We start from the raw sequence: 20,465 nt of genomic DNA, 5'->3' as shown, positions 1-20,465 counted from the left end.
TCAACTCTCTGGAAAACTGAGGTGGGGACAGGCTGACCATTGACCTAAGGTCTCTTGGCTGGTGTGGGACAGAACACTCATTCAGCGGCTCTCATTCCAGGTATGTCTCCAACCTCAACCTCCCTTCTGAGACCCACATCTTCCTTTGCTTCCAGGCCCACCCTTGCTCTTGAAGGTCCCACTGGCTCCTCTCATTCAAGATAATAAAGTCTATATTTGTGTCCTTCCCATTAGGATGGGAGCTCCTTAAGGGAAGGGACCATGCTTTTACTTTCCCCCTAAATCTATTCTTTTTTATCTATAGCTCCACCATTCGCTCTAATCTTCTGTGTTTGAAACTTCCGTTGTTCTCTTTGGTTTCGTTCCCTTCGAGGCAATGGGTGGCGGGAGATTGGTCCGGATTGAACTTTACCCTAGCACAGTGACTGGCTGTGTGACCTTATCCTCTGGCGGCCTCAAGTTTCTCAGCTGTAAAATGGGGAGAATAGTGCCTCCTCCCAGCACTGAGGAGCAGATGAGCTACTTTGGTAACAGCTCAGGACAGTGTCCAAAGTCCCTCCTAGGAGGTTTTCTTCCTTTTTCTCCTCTGTCACATCCAGGTGTGGTGCCGTGTAACAGAACAACGACCTCCCCGTCAGAAAGACTCGGGTTCAAATCCCACCCTCCACACTTACAAGTTGTGGGGTCCAGAGCCCCCCCCCCCACCACTGAAGAAGGCCTTTGGATCTGTTGGATCTAGGCCTCTTTCTGGCTCTAAGGTTTGGGGAAGGCTTGGGCCGGGGTGGACTCTGAGGTCCCTACCCACTCTGAGATTCTGTGACTTTGGCTTCGGAGCCTAGTTCTGGGGCAAGAAGAGATCTGAGGCCGGGTTGCCCAACAGCTCCATTTTATAGGAAAAGGAAGCCGGCCCTGAGAGCCAAGTGGACTTTGGGGGCCAGCCCCATGCCCAGAGAGAACCCAGGAGCCATGCGCCCTTAATCAATCGTACTAACCAGCTGGATCCTCCTTAAGAGGGAGAAGCAAGGGGAGCCTGGCTTCTCCCCGCCTTCTGTGACTCCGCCTCCTGCTCATTTCATTTTCCTTAGAAGGCTTTCTTTCTTTGGCACTGTCTGCCTGTCTGTCTGCCTGTCTGCCTGTCTGTCTGCCTGTCTGTCTGCCTGACTGTCTGTCTGCCTGACTGCCCGGCTCCCTCCGAGCCAGGAGCCGGGGAGCCAGAGAGACATTGCCCCCGAGCTGCGGCCAGGGCAGGCGCGTGTGTGCGCACTGCATGTGTGTGCGTGTGCGTGTGTGCACGCGTGTGTGTGTGCGCTGCATGTGTGGGTGTGTGGGTGCCCGCATGTGCGAACGGAAGGAGATGAGGAGGAGCCGCTGAACCCCAACTTTATCTTTCATCTTTGCTCGGGGGGGAAACATGCAACTTGAGAGGTGAGTCGCGGGAGGGGGAGGAAGAGGCCCCGAGAGCCCACCCCATGGGCGTGAGGGGCTCTGGGGGGGCGCCGGGGGCTGCACCTGCGTCCTGTAAGCCCAGACACCGGAGAAGGTGGCAAACGGCCCCAGAGAGAGGCCGGTGTCTCTAGGGGCAGCCCGGGCCCCCAGATGCGCCCATGGGTGGGACCGCTCCAGCCTGGCCCCCGGCTCGGGGGGCCCGGGGCCACGGGCTCGTTTCCCGCTTCCTCTCCGTCACCTCAGTTGATCCGGCCCCCCGCTGCCCCCCAGGGACGCCCTGCTCACCCCGACTTGCTCCTCCTGCCAGCGGGTCCTGGCCCTTGCCGGGGGAGCCCGGAGCCAGCCGGGGCGCGATCCTCGAGGGCGGGGCGGGCAGGGAGGGCGGGGGCAGCCGGCTCCAGCCTTGGGGTTCCTCTGCCCCCCGCAGATGGAGGTTCTGCGGCGCTCCTCGGTGTTCGCGGCGGAGGTGATGGAGGTCTTCGAGCGCTCCCCCACCGACAAGGAGCTGGTGTCCCAAGCCAAGGCCTTGTGCCGGGAGTTCATCCACTCCCGGCTCAGCCGGGCCGGCCTGGTCTGGAGCAAGCCCGAGGCCAAGGTGCCCGCGCCCGGGGGCAAGCTGGCAGAGGTCTCCGGCATCCTCCTCCGCCTGGGTGAGTGAGGCAGGGCGGCCCTGCCGACTGCCGGGCTCTGGGTTCAAGGCTGCGCGCCGACACTTCCCGGGTCACCGAACCTATCCCCTCCTCTCCTCCCCCCCTCCCGTGTCCTCTTCAGGGAAACGGGGACCACCCATCTCCCCGGCTCCCCAAAGGGGCCGCTTCAATGGCAACAACGGGGAAAGGACGCTAGCTTTAGAATCGGGGTCTGGGTTCGAATCCAGAGGCTGCTGACTGCGATCACGGGTGGAAGGAGCCAGAGAGGCCAGTTTCCCCCAGAGGCCCAGGAGGGAGAACAAGTAGGCGATGAAGCCGGGGCCTCCTGGGTGACCAGGGAGCACCCGCTGCCCCGGCCTGGGCCCTACCCAGACCCCTGATGAGTGGCGAGGGGGCGGAGGGACAGACTCCATTATCTGGCTTTGCCAGGCCGGTCCTGGGCAGAGCTCGCAGGGCTTCTGGAGGGCATCAGTCGGTAGGGCACCTAGTAGGTGCTTAATAAACATCGATTGGACCTGAAGCATTTATTAATGGCTTACTAGAGACCAAGCCCTGCGGTGGGGTGGCAGGTACAAGGCCTGAAACAGCCCCGGCTCTCGAGGAGTTTATGTTCCAATCAATTAAGTAGTGATTGACAAAGAACCTACTGTGTGCTGCCTCAGATGCCGCGAGGGTTCCAATCCTGCTCCTGACACAACTAGCTGAGGCACTTAGCTTCTCCATGGAGCCTCAGAGAAGGGGCCATCCTGAACTGGTGGAGGGAGTTTCCTCATCTGGAATGACTGTCCCTGGAAGGATCCCGAGGCTCTGGAATACTAAGACACAGAATGAAGTCATCCCGGCCCTCCAGTACTTCACCTGCCTGACTCTTTCCTTCTCCTCCTCCTCCTCCTCCTCCTCCTCCTCCTCCTCCTCCTCCTCCTCCTCCCCCCCCCTCCCCCCTCCTCCTCCTTCTTCTTCTTCCTCTTCCTCCTCCTCCTCCTCCTCCCCTCCCCCCCCTCCTCCTTCTTCTAATGGGATTAAGTGACTTGCCCGAGGTCACACACAGCTAGTGTCAAGTGTCTAAGTTTGGATTTGAACTCAGGTCCCCCTGACTCCAGGGAAACCCCATTATAGTGCTAGCTGCCTTTGGCCCTCTGGGTCAGGTCAGGACTTCCTGCTAACTCTGGGTACTGGGGCCCCAGGTAGTTGCCTAGGACTTGCCCTAGGTCCGGATCAATCAATTGACAAGCTTTTCTGTGCCGGCTTTGTACCAGTCCCTTTTTAGAACTGGACAGAAGCAGCCCCCGGGGGGACTTGATGACTTTTTTTCAGAATCTCCAGAGAAAGAGGCTCCCAGCCCTCTTTCGACGCTGTATCCTGATGATTCTCAGGCATTTAAAAAAGGAAAGATTGGGGTTTTTTTCCCTAGAGTCTAATGCAAACTCTCTCCCTCCAGCTCCCCTACCTCAGCCCCTTTCCTCTTGGCCAGACTCTCGTGGGAAGAGAGGCCAGCCCCTCTGGCCTTCACACACTCCAGTATTATCAACGTCCCCCCCAGCCCCAGTGAAATGACCCCATTTCCTTTAACTTTTTCTCCCAGGGTCTATTTCGAGTCTTAGTAATTGTTCTGGTTGTTCTCCTTTGGATTCCCTCCAAATTCTCTATTCTTCCCCTGAGGGCCCAGGACGAGTGACCCCCTCCAGCCCCTGTGGTTTGGCTACTTCAGGGACCTTGTACACAATCAGTACCTGTGGAATGACTTCAGAGATACCTGGGGTCAAATCCTAATACCCTGAATCTCTCCATGCCTCAGTTTCCTTATCTGTAGAATAGGGTGACACCAAATGATTGCAAGACTTCTCTGTCTTCGATCAAAGTCTTCTATCAAAGCTGGGTTTTATGTAAGAAGGCAAATATTATCAGCTGACTCAGAAAAAATGGACAAATATGATCTCATCTCATTCTTCCTATTCTGCAGTTGAGGAAAACGACCATTTTCTCTGACATCAACAAAACAGTACAGGAAGCCTTGATTTTGTACAGTTGGCCAGTTTCTGAGATTCATGCCGAAAATTTAATGATTGGATCTCAGGAGCCAGTTCAGGCTGCCTCCCACACACCCCTGGATGTGTGTTATAGGGAATGCTTACTGACGAATTATGACTCTCTTGAGGATCTAGGCTTCTGCCTGGTGGAAGGAAAATCTCCTCTCCAAATGGTGATTTGACTGGGGTTTTTCCAAGGATGGGGAGGTCACTACCTTACTAAGCAATACATTCCATTGTTGGGTCGGACTGATTGTTAGAACTTCTCCAACCTTTCCCCAGGCTGCCCTTCCCCTTCCTCCTCTCCCACCTTCTTCTCTTGGAAAATGTGATTTTTATTTTTTTGAGTGAGTGCCAAGAGGAACATTGGTAGCTATGAAATCTCATCTTGTTGATTTGACTGGTCATTCCAGGTGACACAGACCCTTGGGATCTGGACTCTGTCTTCAGAGGTGCTGTGAGATATCCCAGGTCGAGGCATCCACAGACTTGTTGATATCAGTGTATTCTTAAAAAATGTTTATTAAAAGAGCCAACCTCAGTCAGAAAGACTTCTGTTCAAGGACATAGCCTGCTGGCATGACCCTGGGAAAGTCACTTAACTGCCCAACATCCAGAAGATTCTTAAAGACTCTTAGTAAGGCAGATGTTGTCAAAACATATCAGCAAACTGAGTTTCCTCAACCTAGGTGTTCCCATCACCAACAAAATCATTGACCTGCCTGAACCCCAACAGTTCATTACAAACTTAAGAATCATCAAGAAAAATAAAGCCATGAGTTGGAGGCAAGATGATGATGTGGATGGAGTACTGAATCTGGAGCCAGGGAGACAACTTCTTAGCTTTCCCCCAAGGGAGCTAGGTAATTATAGAGGGTGCAGAAAGATCTCCCACATTTGAAACACAACAGGTTGGAGGAGTTTGGAAGCTCTGACATCATCCACAACTTTCCCCTCCCCTCTTCAGTCAGACAGAAGAGAAATGGGAATGTGGTGACCCTACTGGAATGAAGGCCCATATCAATGATCCTCTCATAGTGTGTGTGCCATGGAGAGGACTCTGGTTAGGGATCCATCCAAGCTAGGGGTTCTTGACATGAATTCCCAGATTCCCAAGGCTTCTATTGATAGACAAAGGCATTGGAAGGTCTATGAACTCAAATTGGGGAAAAAGCAGTGGCAACTTTATGCTCATTAACCTTTTTTTTCTTTCATTTTATGCATTTCATATCATGATTCTGAACACGGTTCCATCCATAGGTTTCCATAGACCCCTCTACCCCCTTAGATACCTTGGCGGGGGGGTCAAGGTTAAGAACTCTTGATTTCTAGGCAAAGACTCAGGATCTCTAATTCAGGAAGGATTTTCTAATCCCCAAAATGTATATATATATGAATATGTCCATGTCCATGCATATGAATATGTCTATGTGGGATTAGAAAATACAAAAATATATATACATTTGGCCAAAAATCCCCTCCTAAACATTCCCCCCATGTGTAGTCATCCAATCTTTACTTGAAGCTCTAAGGGGTTAGCTGGGTGGCACAATGGATAGAGCACTGGCCTTGGAGTCAGGAGGATGGGAGTTCCAATCCAGCCTCAGACACTAACTAGCTGTGTGACCTTGAGCAAGTCACTTAACCCTGATTACCTCACTTCTAGGACCATCTCCAGTCATCCTGATTCCTATCTGGCCACTGGACCCAGATGGTTCGGGAGGAGAAAGTGAGGCTGGGGACTTAGCGCAGCACCCCCTCAGTCAGACCCAATTCATGTGCTTCTCATGGCATCACCTCCCAGATAGCATGCTCTTTCTTCAAGAACAAAGGACAAAAACATCCACATCACTTGAAGACCTGAGACAGGGAACCCATTCTCCGCCCTCCCCCAAGGCAGTCTGTTCCTTCTTGTGGGGAGGGGGACCTTTCTTCCACGGCCCTGCTAGGGTTGCTGGGCTTATTGGCAGAGGCTAGGTGTGCATGTGCCCATGCTTGCCCTGTGGGCCTCCTCTTTGGATCAGAGCCCAGCAGTGATAAAAGCTGAGGGAGAGAGATGAGGAGGAAGCCTTGGTCTGGGGTCTCTTCTTATGACTGGCTAAGAGGGGAACAGGGAGGCTTTCCTGCCCCTCAGAGGGGAGCTTGGGCTAGAGACAGAAATGAAGGCTCTGTGCTCCAGGGGATGGCCAGGCACATCACCCCCTTTCCCACCAGGGGCTCCAAGGTATGCAGTGGGGAAAATCTGTTCCTTTCTCTGTCCTCATGGCCCAGGCTTTGCTTTCTGCTAGACCCTTGTGTGGCTCTGGACAAGCCCCGAGCCCGCTCTGGACCTCAATTTCCTCCTCTGAAAAATAAGGACAATAGTCGCCCCCATCTCCCGTATGTATCTTGTGTATGTGTAAACTCTTATAGAAGAGACCACTCGAGACTCGCTTACTGAGCTGATTGGTATTAAGTAGGAGAGCCTGGGAATGGCCCCAGGTCCATCCTTCTTTCCCCCTGTGGGCCTCAGTTTCCCTATCTGTAAAAGTGGCGCTTACTCTTGGGCTCCCACTTGGACTCTTTCCCTGACCTCGAGGTAGTGGGTCCTCAGCTGGGGTGGGTGAAGGGATAGTGTCAGCGCGTCCCCAACACTGGATCTCACTCCCACCTGTCTCCCTGCAGGGGATGAGCTGGAATATATCCGGCCCAACGTCTACCGGAACATCGCCCGGCAGCTCAACATCTCCCTGCAGTCAGAGACCGTGGTGACCGACGCCTTCTTGGCCGTGGCCACCCAGATCTTTGCAGCAGGTAGGTGGACAGGGTTCCTCCCTGCTGGACTCACCAGGGGCAGGGCTGGGGAAGGTTGGTCGGGTGCCCGACTGGCAAGGCACTTGGCACTAATGATTTTCACGTGGCTTGCGTACATTCCTTGGCGGTCACCTAGCATTAGGTGGGGCAATGACCTGCCATCCAGGGAGGAGGCCACTTGGCTTCATCCATCGCTCAGGTCACCTCTCTTGCTCCTTGCAGTCCAGCCCTGAGCTTTCTCATTGGGACTGGCAGCCTCTCATAAACAAATGAATGAGTGAATGTATGAAGTAAATGATTAAACAAGCTTTTATTATATGATCATATACTGGCGCTATGATCATCCCTGAGGATGCAGACATAACATGGAAAGTCCTTGCCCGTAAGACGCTTGTGGGGGCCAGGAGGAGGTTTTGGTTTGGGGAGCCGAAGGGACGATTGATTGGGTGACTGCAGGCCTGTTTTCTGACTTGCTCTTTCCAGAAATGACCATGGTATTGATTAGATTAGAGAATTGTGACTTAGTGACCAGCAGTCTTGATTGGGTTGTAAGAGGACCTGAGTTCAAATCTTACCTTGGTCCTTTACCAGCTGGGCAAGTTCCTTCCTCATCTTTGAAGTGGGGGGGGGCTAGACTAGAAGGGGGGTCTCAAGTCTAGATTGCCTGTCACAGTATGATTTCAACAAGATAATCACAAAATGCTGCTGTGGCCCTCCCTCACAGTAGAGTGGGGAGCAGGAGGGATTGGACATAACATCAGAGGTGGGGCATCGCCTTGCAGAAGGGCAGACGGCCTGGCTGGACATCGGCTGCGATATAGGGGAGTACCGGAACCGGCCGCTACTAGCACAAGTGAACCGACTGTTCCATTTTCAATGTGGGCAATGCTGCCTACCAGTCCAGGCTTGATGCATTGTTTTGTTGATCACTCAGGCTTAAGAAACTCCTGGAGAAAATGTTCGTAATGCATCTTCAGCTTTAGAGAGTGCCAGTTAAACAGTTATGGGCACACCCCTAGATCTGAAGCGTGGGTTCATCTGGTCGAGGCCTGCTTGAGCAGCATGGGGACATCTGTATTCAGTCACCAACCAAGATGATTTAGTCCCCAGGCAGGAGAGCTAAGTCTGGGCTTAACTTTGGAGTGGGGGAGGTGGGCCTGGGGGCACCAAGGAGGTGCCGGTTCATGGGGGAGGCATAGGGGGCTGCTGCAGAGGAGAGGGCAAGGTGGCCTAAGTAGAGGCCGCAGGAAACAGAGGGGCTGTGGATGGGGGACAGCCTGGGAGCCAGCCACATTAGGTGACCCCATCCTGGACATTCACTACCTCATCTTAAAGTGAGGGTGCCTCACTGAGATTGGCACGAGTCACCCATTTGTTGACTGGCATTGATGGAAGGGATTTACAAGCCATGAGAAAGATTGGATCACAATTCAGGATAAAAAAACAGATATGAAAAGCTGCTCCACAGAACTTAGAACTGAAAGGAAGCTATCTAGATGGACAGGTGGCATCCCTGCTCCCCTGATGGCAGACGGAGCTCCCCGAGTTGGGGAGGAGCCGCTCTCCTTCCCAGGAGGATGCCACTGAACAGCCTCCTCTCTGCACTCCCGGTGTGGGTTTTGGGGGAAGGCCCAGTGCTTGGCTTGGTCTGTGGCTGACTCAGAAAGGCCAGACTCATGGCTCAGTGGATCCACATATTTTGTCTTGTTAAAATTTGAATTCTGCATGCTGAATCAAGTGGAGATTCCAAAAGTTTGTCTTTGGAGACATCAGCCCTGTCTTGGGGTGGCCCCAACCCCCCAGGCGCCCTGGCTGAGGAACCAAAAAGAGACGTTCAAATCCATCCAGGCTTGCTTTCCAGAGGCCTTTGAAAAGGCCCCAGTGTCTGAGAAGCAGCTCGGCACACCTGGCTAGGACCCCCAGGCCCCCTGCCCCTCACAGATGATGATCTCAGGGTTCTTCTTTTCTGAAGAGAGCCTGAGTCAGCTGGGGTTGGAGTTGGGAATGAGAACAAGGGAATCAAGGAGCAGAGCCTCCTAGTCTGGCTCTCTCCAGGGTGGGACCAGGAACCCCTTGGCTCATGTACATGAAGCCCCTTCCTGGGGGGGGGGGGATGGCTCAGCCTCAAGTTCTATGAGGTCTGGGGTGAGCTGAGGCATCCCTAGGGTAGAGTTACTGGACCTCCCAACTGGGGAAAAGGGGCTATTGTTCCTTTTCTTATTTCTTATTTCTACCTGGCAAGTGGGAGACATGCAGTCTTGAATATTAAATCATTAACTGAATGACAGAGAGAGAGAGAGACAGACAGAGAGACAGACAGAGAGACAGACAGAGAAACAGAGAAAGACAGAGAGACAGAGACAGAGAGATGAGGGAGATGTAGAGAGAGACAGAGGCATAGATAGATAGATAGATAGATAGATATAGAGACAGAGACAGACAGACAGATAGACAGATAGACAGATAGACATAGAGACAGACAGACAGATAGATAGACATAGAGACAAAGACAGAGACAGACAGATAGATAGATAGATAGATAGATAGACATAGAGACAGAGACAGAGACAGATAGAGACAGAGAGAAAGTTCAGATTCTAGACTTTCCTGGCAAAGCCGTGCACAGAACCTGAGAAATGCCTCGCAGGGCAACTATTTTTGTTTCGAGATGTATATTTTATTTTGACATAGAGGCAGTTGGTGTCTCAGGGGGGCCTACTGACAGGAAGACCTGAGTTCAAATCCACCCTCAAATATTAACTAGCTGTGTGACCCTGGGCAAATCACTTAACTTGTTTGCCTCAGTTTCTATAACTGTAAACTATGGATTATGACACTTACCTCAAAAAGGTTGCTCTGAAGATCAAATGAGATATTTGTGAATCATTTAGCATGGTTTCACTTCATAAAATGTAGATATTTCCCTTCCCCCACTGCCATTGATACAGATTTTTAAGTATTTAGAAATATAGAAATATAGAGGAAAGTTCTCTACCAATAGGAATCAGATTTCTTTTCTGCAATGTATAGCCTTAGAATTGTTTCAATCTGTAATTATTTCTGTAATTATTAATGCAGTAAGCATTTTTTTTTATATTGAGAGCTCTGATTTCTTCTTCTGAAAACTATACTCCTATCCTTTGAACATTTATCAGTTGGGGAATGGTTCTTATTCCTGGAAATTTTATTTCCTACACATGTTTGATTTTGAAAGGAGATCTTTATCAGAGGTAAAGCAAAGATTTTCCCCCCAGTTTCCTGCTTTTCTTCTCATTTTAGTTGTGATTATTTGTTTGTACAGAAACTTTTAAATTTTATATAATTAGAATTATTCATTTTAGCTCTTGAAAATCTCCCCATCTCCTGGATGATCATGAACTTTTCCCTTATCCATAAATCTGACAGATAATTTCTACTACACCTCAGTAATTTATTTATATCTACTTTTCCATCTAAAAGCATAGACTGATTCTGAACTTGTCTTGGTAGATGACATGAAACATTGCTCAGGGCCCGATTTCTGTCCGTTTCCCAGTTTAGCCACCAGTTTTTGTCCAAGAACGGCTTCTTGTCCCACTAGCTTGGATCTTTGCGTTTATCAAACGTTAGCTGTATTCTTCTGAATATTGGATTTACTTCTATATTTCGGTACCAATCTACTTTATTGATCACCCTATTTGTTCAGGACCAGATTGTTTTAATGATTGAAACCTTTAAAAAGTTTGTGATTTAGTACTACAAGTTCCTTTTTCTTCCCATTTTTTCATTGATTCCCTCGTACTCTTGACCTTTTGTTCTTCCAGATTATTTTTTTCTAGCTCTATAATCATTTCGTAGTTTTATTAGTTGGCACTAAATAAGTAAAATCATTTAGGTAATATTGTCATTTTATTATATGTATTTGACCTCCCCAGAAGCAATTAGAATGTCTCCAATTATTGAGATCGGTCATTGGGTAAAGTGATTTGTAATTGTGTTTCGCATAAACTACATGTTCCTGTGTGTCTTGGCAGGTAGACTCCCAAGTGTTTCATTTTGTCTATGGTTTATTTTAAATGGAATTTCTCTATCTCTTCCTGCTGGGTTTTGTGAGTAATATATAGAAATCTTTTCCCCTTCCACCCTCTTCCAATACAGCTCTCTGCTCCACCCACCCTTCCATTATTCTTTTGAGATTATCTCAACATAATAGAGTCACATCCAAACCCAGAGCCTAATTAGGCTCCCTCTCAGATCTCCTCTGATGATAAAGTTCTGTGGGATTACATATTTCATATGCCATAGAACTGTGTTGTTTAGGGGGCGGCTAGGTGGCTAGGTGGCGCAGTGGATAAAGCACCAGCCCTGGAGTCAGGAGGACCTGGGTTCAAATCCAGTCTCAGACACTTAATAGTTACCTAGCTGTGTGGCCTTGGGCAAGCCACTTAACCCCGTTTGCCTAGCAAAAACCTAAAAGAAGAAAAAAAAATGTCTTGTTTAATCTCTTAGGATTTTCACTCATATCTACCTTTTTTAAGCTTCCCTTGAGTATGGTGTTTGATTGTCAGATTTTCTCCTCAGCTCTGGTCTTTTTAATCAGAAATGCTTGAAATATTCACTTTCCCCCTTGTAGAACTCTACCTAGTTTGGAGGGTAGGTTATTCTTAGTTGTAATTCTAGGTCCTTTACCTTATGGAATACCAAATTACAAGCCCTTTGCTCAAAGGTAAATGCAAAATCTTATGTGATCTTGACTGACTCCTTGGCACTTCAATTTTTTCTTCCTGGATGTTGTATTTTTTTCTTCACCTGGGAGTTTTCAATTTGAGGTTTCCTTCAGGAGGTGGCTGGTGAATCTTTTAATTTCTACTTTGCCCTCTAGTTCTATGAGATTTGGGCAGTTTACCTTCATAATTTCTTGAACTAAGGTATTTAGGAGTTTTTTTTTCCCATGGCTAGTTCCCATGGGTAGTTCAATATTTCTAAATTATCTTTCTTGATCCTTTTTTTAGATTTTTCAAGGCAATAGGGTTAAGTGGCTTGACCAAGGCCACACAGCTAGGTAATTATTGTCTGAGGTCGGATTTGAACTCAGGTACTCCTGACTCCAAGGCTGGTGCTCTATTCACTGCACCACCTAGCCGCCCCTTGATCTATTTTCGAGGTTGGTTATTTTTCCTATCTGAGATGTCACTTTTTTTCTTTTAGTTTTTTGACTTTGTTTTATTGCTTTTTGTTGTCTTGTGGAAGCATTATCTTCACTTGATCAATTTTAATTTTTAAGGAGCTGCTTTCTTCAGCAAGCTTTGGAATTTCTTTTGCCAAGCTGTTAATTTTTTTTCATAGTTCTGGGATTTCTTGTTGGGCTTGTGTCCAATCTGTAGTTTTCTCTGCTTATTGATGTTTTCAAGTCATTATCTTCTTCTTTATGTCTTAAACTTCCCTGTCACTCTAGTAGCTCTCAATGAGTGAGGTTTGTTTGTATTTTTGGTTTACTTATTCTTCCAGTCCATTTGATTCTGCTTGCCTCTAGGGGTTTTAGGTGGGGCTATATCTGACTTGTGCCTCTATATTTTTTAGGACCTTCTGCTGCTTTGCAGCTCAGTCTGGGAGCCTACTAGTTTTTGGTGCTTTCAAAATGGTGTGATCTAGGGAGAGGTTCACTTCAGAAGAGTCCTCTTGTTCTGAACTCTGCAAGCTGGGTCTGTTGGCTTGTGTCTAGTTGGGTTTCTGTTGACTGCTGAAGGATTCAGTCACTGTTAACCACTGAAGGTTCTGCAGGTTCAGAGGGACCAAGCTGATGGCTCCTCTTTGGTCTTGGTCTTAGTCTCCTGCCTGGTTATTCCCCAGGGGTCAAAGATCTGGACTCATAGCCCTAGAATTGTTCTGGCTCCATATGCAGCAGAGTCCTGAGCTTGCAACTCTCCTCTCTCCCCTGGATCTATGATCCAGCACTGTGTCATGGGTGACAGTTGCCAGATGGCACCCCTTCTTGTCCTGGCACTAGTTCAGGGGCCCCTTGGGTTCTTTCTGTTCTGGTGCTTCCTGCCCTGGCACTCTTTCTCAGCCCCTTTCCTATCCCTGGTGTTGAAAAGCCCCTCACTGCTGCTGCATGTTCCTGGCCAGTCCCACCCCCGTATCCTCAGACTCCTCTGTCTCTTGTCCTAAGCTTCCTCAGGCTGGAAAAATGACTCGTGCAGCCCCTTTTTTCAACTGTCAAATAGAGGCAAAAACACCTACTGTAGATGCCTTTTTTCCTGGGGGTTGTTAGTTAGAGCGTTATCATTTACATAGCACTTTACCAAATCCCATTTTACCCTCACAACAATCCTAGGAGGTAGGCTGTTATTGTTAAACCCATTTTACAGATAAAGAAATTGAAATGGAGAAAAAAAATAAATGACTTGTTCAGAGCCACCGAACTAGCAAATGTCTGAGGTGGGATTTGAACTCAATCTTCTGAATCTGTTTCCAATGCTCAGTCTTCTGCATCTGGCTGTTGAGATCATGGACATTTTCTGCTCTGTAAGCTTCCAAGTCTTATAGAAATAATAGTTCGTATTGTGTTTCTGGTTTCTTGCTGATCCAAATAGGGCTGCTAATAATCATTTTGTACAAGTTTGGCCTTATTTTTCTTGATTTTTAAAAACAGAAGTTTTTGATAATATCACTATATTTTCACTATATTTTCTGGGCATCATTCATTCTCTCCCACACAAATTGAACCTTCCTTCAAAACGAAGAAAAGCAAAATCTAAACCATACGTTAGCTCTGTCTGATGGCGGATGCGACCCACAAGGAGCCATTTCTCCACTCCTGCCCTGCCAGTCAATAACCTCTTTCGACTACAGACCGAGAAGGGTGATCATTGGGTCAAAGGCCTCTTGGCTGCAAAACAACATTATTGTTTTCCAGAGTTCTGGCTTATTCATCACTCTTCCAGTTGGATAACTGTCATACCTCTATGCCCACCTCTGCTTTACCCCTGGAGGAAGTGGTGAGGATCCAGTGTGGGTCTCCTAGCGTGACTTGGGTGACTGGCTGTAGTTGGGTGCATAGAAAATTACACAAACACCACAAGAGAAATAGGGACCCAGGAGGTGAGATTCTGTACCAGCTTCCTTCAACCTTGACCAAGAGATGTTTGGGTGGGGGCAGCACCACAGAAGCCAGAGCTCCTGGGCATTGCATTTCACTGGTTTATTTGTTCAGCAGCCACAAGGTCAAGGCCACAGGATTGATTCCTGGATGGGTCAGCTAGGTCTGCTGGGGTCCCTGGCCCTGGATGACCACTCACTCAGACCAACTGCTCTTCCATGTTGTGCAGTTGGTCACACAGGCTGACTGGGCAAGAGAAAGTGGACGAATTGGGAAAGGGAGGAGAATAGACCTTTCTGTGAAGGCTCGGTGGGGCCAGGCCCTGTTCCCAGCACTTTCTAAAGAGCATCTCATCTGATCCTCACAAAAATCTTGTAATATTATTATTATTTACAGTTTATCTTTGAGGAAACTGGGGCAAGCAGAAGTTAAGTGATGTGCCCAGCGCCACACAGATGAGAAGTGTCTGGGGCTGGATCAGAACTCAGGTCCTCCTGACTGCAGATCCAGACCTCTATCTACTACACCATCCAGCTGCCTCAGTACAGATAGATCCCTTACCACTCTTGGGGGGTGCGGTGGGTAGAGGGATAGCCCCAAAATATGAAAGCCAGGGCAGAACATGTTCATCCCCAAAGAGCTTCTCAGAGACCATTCTTCTGCCATCTCTCATACCCCCCAAATTCTGGTGCTGATTTGAGGGCAGACTGGCCAGGGCAGGCTTCTCTTTGCTGAGATAACTCCCTCTAGCACTTTAAGGAAAGGGCTCACAAAACAGCTTCAGCTCAAATGTCTTGGAGATATGGACAGACTCTCGGGGCTGACTTTCCTAGCTCCCCCTCACCTTGGTGGTTTTTGCAAGGCAATGGGGTTGAGTGACTTGCCCAAAGTCACACAGCTAGGTAATATCAAGTGTCTGAGACAGGATTTGAACTCAGGTCTTCCTGCCTCCAAGTCCTCCACTGCAGCCCATCTGGCTGAAAAAGCCAGGACAATAATATCATGATGGAGAAAGGAAGAACACCGCAGGTGGCCGGGAGGAAGTGATTCCCTGATTGTGGTGGGGAAGGGCCTTCATGGTGTCTTGGTCCTCTTCATTCCTCCTGCTGACCCTGTGGTTGAAGCTCCGTCCTTTGGACCCCAGACCTCCTGAGGATCGCCTCCTTGGCTCTGGCCCTCCCTTCTGGCCGCTCTCCCTCTGCAGCCGCTGCCTGCCAGCTCCAGCCTCTCCCACTTTGTTCTCACTTTGTGAGGTCGGTAGAAAATCATCATATGAGGTGGAGCCTGGCCAGCTCCAGCCAGCCAGCGAGGGAGGGAAAGACGACCCCCCCCCCCCCCCCCCCGTAGAAAGGAGCCAGCTGGAAGCACAAGAGACTTTCCAGTGATTTCAGGGAGCAATTTATTCTGAAAATAACAGGTAGATGAGGGTGAATGGAGTCTGTGTCCAGAATAATCCTTGTTGAGATGAGCTAAAATGGGAGGACTCTTACAATTCAACCTTCAGTCTAAGACATGCTGCCACTGCCAGGGAGTAAATGAGAGGGAACTTGGAGAAGTGACCTTGGAGAAGGAGTCCTCCCCTCCCCTGAAGATGGGAGGGAAGGCAGGGGCCGCTACCTCTACAAAGGAGGGGCAGTGTGGGAGTCTGGAGAGGAGCTGCCTGCTGAGGTTCAACTGGCTAGCCCCTCAGGTCCCTCCAGTGCCAAGGTGCTGCCAAGGATAAAGATATTCATTAGACTAAGAGATTTCTATCAGAGAGAAATAGAACATCTTCTTCCAAAGAGGTCAGAGTCTGGTGTTCTATTAAAAGGATTTCAGTTTTCCATGGCCATGCTGCCCTCGTTGTCTTCCCCCTTCCTGCGTGACCCTGTCCTTCAGAATCCCAATGAGAATTCTGGGAATTTCTTTCTGGCTGAGCAGACCCTTTGGAAACCCCGCACCCCTGAGAGGTGGCGAGCTCTACCTGGCCCAAGACTTGGATCTTTGACCCACCCAATTTTGCTTCGTCTTGTGATGTCTGTCTCTAGACTAAGGAGCTGAAAGCATCATCCTTTTTCTCTTTTTTTAAAGAGCTCAAAAAGGGTTTCATTTTTTATTGATATTTTATTTTATTTTTCCAATGACATGTTATGAAAGCGTTTCAACATTCATCCACAGGCAAACACATCTTCTTAAGTTACATAATTTCCTTCCACCCTCCCTTCCCACTCCCTCCCCTCAGCGGGCAAACAGTCTGTCCTTCTTGTGTTTAGTGCTGTGTCTTGGGCGACCTTCTGGGTTGTGTTCCATCTGGAGAACAGATCACAGACTCTCGGAGCTGGGAGGGCACTCCCAGGCCCACCAGCTCCTCTATGCTGTTGTTCAGCTCTTTGGGCTTTTGTGGCTCTTCCTGGCCCCGTGGACCATCCTGTCCATGGGCTTTTCTTGGCAAAGAAGCTAGAATGGTTTATCATTTTCTTCTCACCAGAGCAGAGATCCTTCTGTAGCATCCCTTACAAGTGGTTAATCCAGACTCGGCTTTGAAGACCTCTGGTGATGGGGAGCTCATTACCTTTCCAGGCAGCACATTCCATCTTTGTACAATTCCATCATTGTTTGGCGCCTTTCTCTTACCCTAAGCCTGAATTGTCATTTCACCCTTATTCCTATTTCTGTTATCCGGGGTTAAGAAGAAAATGCCCAGTCCCTCTTCCTCAGGACCGTGCAGCTAACTGTCACGGCTTCTCCAGACTAACTAAACACTCATGAACGTTACCCCTTTGCAGGCTTTAAAGCTGAAGCCCAAGTGATGCCTCAGCTTTTAATTCTTCAAAGGGGCCACCCAGGGCCGTGGCTCCCACCTGCAATCCCAGCCCCAGGGGAGGCCAAGGCTTAGGAGACCTAAGCCCCAGTGGGCTGAGCCTTTCAGGCTTCTGCACAAGGGTCAGCATTACCGGGGCGAGGCACTGGGAGTGGGAAGCCGCCAGGTGGCTTATAGTGTGGCCCAGCCCCGGTCAGAACTGGACTGGTCAGAACTGGGGCCAGTGATTAGTTCCTGAATTTTCAGGCTGTGCTGCATGGAGAGGCTAGTTTTCATAAACAGCCAGGTTGACAGACAGAACTACCCAAAGTATTGGTCCACTTAACCCTTTCTCTCTAAACAGAGAACCTTGGGCCTAGAGCTTGAAGTGGTCTCAGAGACCTTCTAGTCTGCCTATCCGTCCATTTTACAAATGAGGAAACCAAGACCCCAGGAAAGTAAAATGATTTGCCCAAGATCCCAATGACAGAATGGGTCAGAGGTGGGCTCTGACTAGTACCAGAGAGCTCCTCCTAGGACCTCTATACATCATTCTAAATCATGTTTTCCACAGGGTCTGTATTTCTGGGGATGGGCAGAAGAAAGGGTCAGGACCTGTTTGGTGAGTCCATGAGACGAACTGATTCGTTCAATCAATCCACCAACCAGTCCCTGCATGCAACCAGTCCCACTCTTGGGGTGGGGGGGGGAGATATCTAGAGTTCTGGTCAGGTTATTAAGTTATTGAGACTCTATAGCTAGACTGTGTGTCTCAGGAACCCCTCAGATACTACAGGATCAAGGGATCACAAACTTCAGATTGGAGGGGATTCCAGAGGTCAACCTCATTTTACAAAGGGGGGACAGATTGAGGCACAGAGAAGTTAAAAGACTTAGGGTCACATCAGTAGTTTAAGCTTTACAAAAGCCACATTCTTTGTATTCCCATTTTGTAGATGAGGAAAATGAGACTGAGATGATGTGACAGCCCCCTTGGCCTGAACCAGAGACTGTCGCCTCATTTGTACAATGAGGGAATAGAACTTAGTCCTGGAAAGTTGAATCCCCTCCCTGGAGACCCTCTGGCTGATCACTCCTTGGGTAGAAGGATTAAATGAGCTCAGATGCAAAGTGCTCTGTTTGCTCCCTTGAAACCTTGAGTAAATGCTTTTAATATTATTAATAGGATTAGTATGGATTCTTAATCAGAAATGACATGGACTAAACTATGTTTTCAAAGCTGTGTCTTCAAGGTTGGAAACATGAGTCCCATGAATTCTCAGGATGGTCAAGAAGTCATTTATTTGTTTTATTAATCCACATTTATTATTATTATTATTAATTATTATTATTCATCTACTCCTATTAGTAGGTGCCTACCCTATTCTTGGCCCTGAGCAACAGAGGCAGGGCTGAGTCTATAAGGGTCGCCTGTCCCTCACTACTACAAGATGGCCCCAGTAGGTGCCTGTGTGGCTCTTGGGGGAGCCCAGATCTATATCAGTCACGTTGCTGCTCAGAACTTCTGTCAGATGTGGGCATGGCCCCGGGCAGGCCAGACCTGTCCTCACCTCCCAGGATGGGCCCCTTTGATCTCCACCAAGGCACTGTTCCCAAGTGGGGCAGGCCACGGGTGTCTGTATGATGTGTTGGGTAAACAGAAGATCTCTGTCTCCAAGGCTGTCATACCATCACCATTTATGAGAAGAATGTTTACTTTCAAAGGGAAGTTAATCTCTTTAACTGGCTCTTGCAGCCCTGGGCGGCTCCTTGCCTTGGCATCAGCCAGGGAGGTAAGAGAAACTGGGGCAGAGGAGTCGGTTTTGGCAGCCGGGCAGTCCTCCCAAAGTAGAGTTGAGAGCTGGGCTTGGCTAGTGGGAGCTTCCACCTGGCTCAGCTGCAGCCTGGGGCACCCCCTGGATGTTGGGGAGCTGCCTGGCCTGGGCCTTCCTGGAGATTCTTGGGAGATTTGGCTCGAGGGAACAGTAGGGGACGATGAGCTAACCTGGAGCCTCTGCCACTCACCCGGGCATTGGGCAAGTGACTTCCGAGGGCCATTTCCTAGGTCAGAGGGTTTTAACCCTTTTTGTGTCTGCTGAAGCCCACGGACCCTTCTCAAACCTCGGAAGAGAGAGAACCAGTCTTACTGAAATAAAGATATGGTTTCTTCCCATCTGAGGGTCTTTGGCCACCAGGTGCCAAACCCCTGGCCTTGACACCTCAGATTGTCACAAGATCCCAATTATGGGCTGAGGGGAGGGGGCCTCAGAGACCATCTATTCTAGGTGACTCAAGGCGAGTGAGATGGCATTTAGCAGGCAGAGGCAGGATCCAAATCCAGCTCTTCTGGGGCACCCAATCCGCCACGCTGCCCAATTCAGGACCTGGGCACCATAGACTTCTCTGGGCTGGGTTAGGCCCCACTGGCCTGCCATCTGCTACAGACAGCTGCGGTGGGCTCTGCTCTTGGGTTTGGGCACTGGCACGAGCTAGCCATCAAGCAGGCAGTGTGGCCACCTGTGTCCCTTTCCAGAATAAATGGGCGTCTTTACTGGGCGACGGCTCTCCAGACCAAGGCTCCAGAGGTTCCTTTTATGGAGCTGGCCGAGGCTGTGAATCTCACATTCCAACTTCAGAAAAGTTGTAATAAGAGCAGCTGGTTGTCTAGGGCTTGAGAACCGAGAAGCTCCGAGGCGGGAGGACTCTCAGGCCAGGGTGGACTCTGCCAGGAGACGGCTGGAGCCACATTGCCAGACGTAGGATGGTGACCAGTCCTCAGTCCTCTGGCCTGCCCAGACAAACTCTGGAGGACTTGCAGGGATCATCTAAGCCCCGTGGCTTGGGGGGACAAGGATGAGCTGGAAGGTGTCCAAGGGAGGGGACCCAGAGGACTGTGAACTCTTGTTACATGAGAACTGGGCAAGAAGAGCCGTGGAGGTCATGCGGGCTGTGCTCCAGTATTTGAAGGACTGTCCTGGGGAGGAGGCATTAGACATTCTATTTGGGCCCAGATTGCAGACCTAGAAAATTCATGAGAAGTTGCCAAGGGGCATATTTGGGCAGATTTATTGTAAAAAAGAAAGGCCCTCTTGGGAGAGCTGCCACCAAGGGGAAAGGGCTTCTTTAGAGGATGGACAGCCAGTGGGCTCCTCCTCACTGGGCAGCCATCAGGGCAGCCTGGGTGACCCCTCTGTGGGGTGTTCTTGGCCTGGCCTGGACTAGATGGAGGAAGTTCTTTCAGTTCTGGGATTCCACACTTCTGGTGTTTTTCCACTCCAGCCGAAGGCCAACCATGCATAGCGAGAGGAGGAGGAAGGGGTCACAGTGGGTCAGTAGCCAAAGAGGACAACAATTTCCATGCTGATCAAGAAAAAAAAGATATGAGTAATGCCTTTGCCTCTGACTCTTCTGCTTGTGTGACTGGCTCCTGGGGCTGTGGAAGGCCCTGTCAGTCATCGAGGGCCGGTGGCTAGAACACCAGACTTGGAGTCAGGAAGACCTGAGTTTGAATTATACTTCCGACAATGGCCCTGGCAAGTCCCCCATTATTCAGCATTAAGGACTTGGGCAAGGAGCTCACCTCCTAACAGACCTCTCTTGGCCTCAGTTTCCTCATCTGCAGGATGAGGGGCTTGAACTCCTTCAAGTTCTGACTCTATTCTCCTAGGATTCCTATGAACCAAAGAGTGAAG

At 49.4% G+C, this 20,465-nt stretch overlaps 1 protein-coding gene across 1 annotated transcript in view; it reads left to right on the top strand.

Annotated features, from left to right (window-relative positions):
• Positions 1 to 1,113: 1,113 nt before the first annotated feature.
• The window catches only part of BOK (BCL2 family apoptosis regulator BOK), a 29,905-nt gene continuing 10,553 nt past the window's right edge, over positions 1,114 to 20,465 (top strand). The window contains exons 1-3 of the mRNA XM_074190685.1: positions 1,114 to 1,425; positions 1,874 to 2,096; positions 6,788 to 6,916. Of these exons, the coding sequence (XP_074046786.1) occupies positions 1,874 to 2,096; positions 6,788 to 6,916 (352 nt within the window). The 5' untranslated portion in view covers positions 1,114 to 1,425. The remainder of the gene's footprint in view (positions 1,426 to 1,873; positions 2,097 to 6,787; positions 6,917 to 20,465) is intronic.

This window comes from Macrotis lagotis, chromosome 6 (assembly GCF_037893015.1).
Source record: "Macrotis lagotis isolate mMagLag1 chromosome 6, bilby.v1.9.chrom.fasta, whole genome shotgun sequence".
Taxonomy (NCBI): Eukaryota; Metazoa; Chordata; class Mammalia; order Peramelemorphia; family Peramelidae; genus Macrotis; species Macrotis lagotis.
The sequence above is the reverse complement of the archived record's forward strand: the minus strand, read 5'-3'. Positions and strand labels throughout refer to the sequence as shown.